The sequence below is a fragment of the Micropterus dolomieu genome, linkage group LG07 (assembly GCF_021292245.1).
Source record: "Micropterus dolomieu isolate WLL.071019.BEF.003 ecotype Adirondacks linkage group LG07, ASM2129224v1, whole genome shotgun sequence".
Lineage (NCBI taxonomy): Eukaryota > Metazoa > Chordata > Actinopteri > Centrarchiformes > Centrarchidae > Micropterus > Micropterus dolomieu.
Genome location: NC_060156.1, coordinates 29,634,463 through 29,639,719, shown reverse-complemented (window position 1 = coordinate 29,639,719; position 5,257 = coordinate 29,634,463). Strand labels below are relative to the sequence as shown.

Here is a 5,257-nt window from a genome sequence, read left to right as displayed (position 1 = left end):
ACCAACCTGTAACTTGTATTTTGGATGAGTTGTCATCTCATTTGCTCGAATGACTTTTGACTTCTGATTGACCATTTCTGTAAACATTGTAGAGCTGCAACATTCAGTTGATTAATTGATTGACAGATAATTAATTGGCAACTGTTCTGATGAGGAAAAAAATGCCAAAATTATATGAATCCAACTTCTCAACTGTGAATGTTTTCTGGTTTCCTTTGTACAATGAAGATCTTGGGGTTTTGGACTGATGGCTGCATAAAACAAGACATTTGAATACAACACCTCGGACTCTGGGGAACTGTAACTGGCATTTTACCCTTTTTAAAGGGTAAAATGCCAGTTAATCATTAATATAGCGTCTTTGAGCACTTACAAAACTGCTATATAAATCTAATTTATTATTATGATTATTAATCGATTTATAAAGAAAAGAACTGACAGATAAGTTGTTTATAAAAATAATTGTTAGATGCCTGAAATGTTTGTGTAAATGTTTGATCCTTGTGACACAGACATCAGCTATGATGTATTAAGTAATTAGAAGCTGTACAGCCCACATCGTTACTGTGAGTTGGAACACATAGTACCTGCCCGTGCCCGCCTGAAACCTCAAAACAAAGCTCCACCACCATCTGCTGCACAACCAAGTTCAAAAACAAGCAAATGTCTGAGAATGTGGGACAGCTGTGTGGAAAACAAACTATTCAAACAGGTTTGCAGGCCCAGTTGAAATGATTTGGCCAACATGTTATTTTCTTAAAGTGATGTTTTGCATGGGAAACAGCAGATTGCATACTGTCCATGCTGAAAATACCGGGTTTCTGTTATTTGGCAGGGGTGGTAAGCATTAACACTAACCAGCTTTTACCCCTCCTTTTCACCTTTTACTCATTCGTCAAACCCTCATCATTATGTCCACATTGAATTAATGCTGAACGCTCTCACTCAGCTATTTAAAAACTGCTGTCCCCTCTGAAATGCCACCGCTGAGGCGTTATAATGAAGCACTCCCACTCTCAACGCACTTTGCAGTCAATTATTCATGCTCTTAGGTTATTAAACACTTTGCCCATTATTAAGGCAGTGACAGTACAGCTTTTAATAAAGATGAACTCACTGCTGAAAGGCGAAAAGGAAGCCATGAGCTGAAAGAGTCACTTTCAAACCTGAAATAGACTTTAAAAAGGTTGTTGCTTTGCTATTATGAGGAAAACAGGATAAGATGCAGTACACGATTAACAGTACCTTAGTAAGTTGTAATAGAGTGTAGTAAATGGCAGAATTTACAGAACAATTGAATCTATTCATTCATTTGCAGCATTCAGCAATATCTTCTGACAAAAAAATTCAGGGTTCCTGCACTGCAATATTTGAAATTTGCGGGAATAGAAATAGTGAATTTGCAAAGCCATTTAATAAATGACTCCTTGATAGTGCAGTATTCTTAACTGGCCAGTAGATGTCAGAATACTTCTGTTGTTCTTTTTTGTTTGCTTGTTTAAAACAATCGGCCCTCAGAGTGCTTAGTGAGCTGTGGATTAGTTGATTAATAAATTAGAAGAAAATGAGGATCACAGTGTTAATCTGTGTATCTGTTGTTACAGATTGCTGATACCTCTGTGTTCTGAATCGTCATGTGAAAACATTTTGTTGTGCAGATAGTGGTGACTAAGATTGACAAATGTGGGCACGGAGCACTGCTGACAAACTTGCTGAACCTTCAGGATGTGGTTAAAACACAGACCGCAAGCTGCTTCCCCCAGCCATTCCTGGTCAGGTGAGTCTCACTTTCCATTTGTCTGCTTAAAGAATAATGCTGGTGACATTTCATGTTTCTTACCATCAACAAATCCCATAGAAAGACCAATACTGAACTGACTCTACTAACAAGTATTCCAACAAGTACACAGTCTCACATTCACCATCCTGCTGCTCCAAATACTCACTAGCACACCAAGAGTGTGTTAACCCACAGCTCAAAAGAGTCAAATTATCCACATTTTCCTGTTTTATTAATGTTTTTTAAAACTGCGACATGGTCCAGCGGTTGTAGAAAATTACTTTTTTAAAATAAAACCACGTAGTTGTGGCTGTTTTGGTTTTTTTCACAGGTTTCGCCAATGTCTTTAACAATTGCCACCGGATGATGTCTACAATGAAGGGGGGATAGTAGCCATCTTGTAAAGGCATGTGTTCACTGCATAGACTTTACGCAGTAAAAAACTTGGTAGCCTATTACGATAGAAGTCGCAGACATGATGGATATTTTACAAGCAGGACCAGGTAAATCAACAGTGAACAGAGTGCAGATGTCGGTTTCAGTTGTTTGACAGACTACGTCATTAACAAGCCGGCATGTGGGAAATCTCGGGTCAAAAACTCAACAAGTTCTGTGTATTTTGGTTAAGTTTTTAAAACATACTGGTGGTGGAGAAAGTCAGCAGCAGAGAGCCCGGCTCAACATTTTGATGTCTGTCAGCCATCGCCGATGGACAAAGGCAACGCCCAACCCTACATGATCAGAACATGAGGACATGGTGCTGATTTGACTTCTGTTCACTCACGTTGAGCATTGAGCGTAGCATATTCTGGAGCTCTGCCGGTGCGGCTGTGAATTTGCTACATGGTTCTGACGCTGTATGAAGGTGTTATATGTCACTTCCTGTGTCCCTTATGTGGAGCTACATAGCGCTTGCCGCTATGAATATGGGGTGGGAGAGTTATCAAGCACGTAAAGTTTGGTTCAGATGTGAGCATGTACACTGAAGTTACAACAACTTCCTGTGTCATGGCGAAGAGTTGATCTTTGCCGGCACGCATAACTTCATCGTCAATGCATTTAGAAGGCACAGCAGAAATTTGAAGTCTGTCCGACAAAATCCCTAGGAGGAGTTCGTTAAAGTATGGAGTGTGTAAATCATCCAAAAATTGCCGTAAAATTCAAAATGGCTGACTTCCTGTAGGGTTTAGGGCCTCGCTCCAAGAGGCTTTTTGGTACGTCTGGACATGATACATGTGCCACAGAAATTTTATACATGTAGGTTAAACGTGGGTCGGGGGCTGCTTCTTTAAAGGTCACTTCCTGTTGCCAGCAGGTGGCGCTATGAGTGAATGTCGGCATGTACATGTGTTCAGGGCAGGACTCTCATCCTACATGTACAGTTTGGTGCGACGCCACAGACACGCCCATTGACGAAAACTCGCAAATAGCACAACTTTTCATCGTCAATGCCTTAAGAAGGCACAGCAGAAATTTGACGTCGATCCGACTAAATCCCTAGGAGGAGTTTGTTAAAGTACGAAGTGTGTAAATCATCCAAAAATGGCCGTAAAATTCAAAATGGCTGACTTCCTGTTGAGTTTAGGGTATGGGTTCTTGCAAATTTCGTGCATGTAGGTTGAACGTGAACGAGGGGCTAATTTTTTCCAATTTTCTAGGGTGCGCTAGAGAGTCATTTTGCCACGCCCATGCGCGAAACCCATAAAATGTGAAATTTTTCACCAGTTCTGGCATGTGTGCGAAGTTTGGTGAGTTTTCGAGTATGCTCAGGTCCCCATAATGGAGCTTACTTTGCAGAAAAAAAATAAATAAATAAAAATCTTTACAAATTCAATAGGGACCTCGCATGGTCGTGCTCGGGCCCTAATTAAATCTTACCCATGTCCAATTTGGACTTGAACTGAGGAGGTGTCGATAAAACTTTTCTTTTTGCATAGGAAAACAAGGTGGATTAGAATTAAAGAGATCTGAGAGAACTATGTGTTACAACAAAATGCATCAGACATATAGCTTTCACACTCTTTTAAGCTGACTAATAAAAAGTGTCAAAGGTCTAGATAATATTTCTGCTCTGTATTCACAAAAAAGTACTTCTAGTATTTTATTACAGCTTTCTCACTGTAACAGTTCCACTGATGGTTCACTGTCATACAGTACAACATGATTACTATATTCCAATATAATTCAATCTCATATAGGTACATCCCAAACTACTGTAAAAATAATGTTAAAGCAATACCTCTTGCTTTAAAACTACTCTGCAATCATTACAAAGACTTTGGAGTTATGAATCACATGTATCTTTTTCCTTATATAATAAAAATTGTAAGTCATTTCCAACAGGAAACTCTAGGTGGGGTGACAGATCTGCAGATAGGCTAGCAGAATTTTACCAGATGCTATTTACATTGTCCTTTAATTTCCTAATTGTCTGTTAAGATTTGACTTCATTAATGTGTTGAGGAATAAGGTGTGGTTCAGTACATTTTGCAGTTTAATAGATTGCATCCATTCTTTCTTTGTCTCTCTCTCTCTCTTTGCATCAGCTCCCTCCAGTTTTGTGGGATCTACCTCCTGAGATGCTTCATTAGCCATGTCACAGGCAGCATCAGGTTAACGGACACCTCTCAAAGCTGATTAGAGGACAGCTTAGCCCAACTGAGTGGAACTAGGACTTGCTAATCTCTACATACATCCACTTTATGATGTATACGACTGTTTCAGATGCTTTTGTTTTCTAATAAAATGTAAAACACTCCTTTATTGGTTTGGCTGGTTATCCTTTTACTTTACAGCTCTGCATTACATTACTCTTTCCAGAATGAAGATTGATGGCACACAAGTAGACTATATATTCAGAGGACACTGGAACCTGACACTCATGTTTTTTAGCATCTCATTTCATAACCATAAGCATTAATTAGCCTCCACTCATCCCCCAAGGAAGATGAGATAAACTTCCTCTGAGGGAGATTTGTCTTAGGCATCAGTGCTGTGCAATGCTGCAGTAACACAATAACTATAGACTTAAAGAGGTCATTCTGCATTTAGGCTTTTCCCCAAAGTCCACCCCAAAGGGAGTTCGCATCTCCCACAGAAAACACTGCTCTGAACTGCCTGAAAGCAGCTTGTTGTAGTCCAGCCTTTTCCTTTTGTTCTGTGACGTTACAGCAAAATGCACGTCACAATGCTTGCCTTGTGACTAGTCAGACACACCCTAAAAAACACAGGTGGAAAAACACACTAAGCTGCAGCACACAGTGACAACACGTCTGACTGATGCTCATTTTCAGGTTCAAAATCTTATTTAGTGGTTGTACCAGAACAGGTTTACATGGTTTAATTTTCAAAAAACACCATATTTTTCTCATACTGCACGTTGCTGCAGCTCCTCTTTCACCCTATGTGTTGTACTCTCCGCTCTTGAGCTACAGAGTGATGCATCTTACTTGTACAAAATCTTGTTGGGAGTTGCAC

The 5,257-nt window shown here is 39.8% G+C and overlaps 1 protein-coding gene across 2 annotated transcripts in view; it reads left to right on the top strand.

Annotated features, from left to right (window-relative positions):
• Positions 1-4,538, top strand: part of gtpbp8 (GTP binding protein 8 (putative)) — a 14,376-nt gene extending 9,838 nt beyond the window's left edge. For both annotated transcript variants that reach the window (XM_046054741.1, XM_046054740.1), the window contains exons 7-8: positions 1,659-1,777; positions 4,327-4,538. In XM_046054741.1, coding sequence (XP_045910697.1) covers positions 1,659-1,777; positions 4,327-4,417 — 210 coding nt within the window. In that variant the 3' untranslated portion in view covers positions 4,418-4,538. The remainder of the gene's footprint in view (positions 1-1,658; positions 1,778-4,326) is intronic.
• Positions 4,539-5,257: the final 719 nt, after the last annotated feature.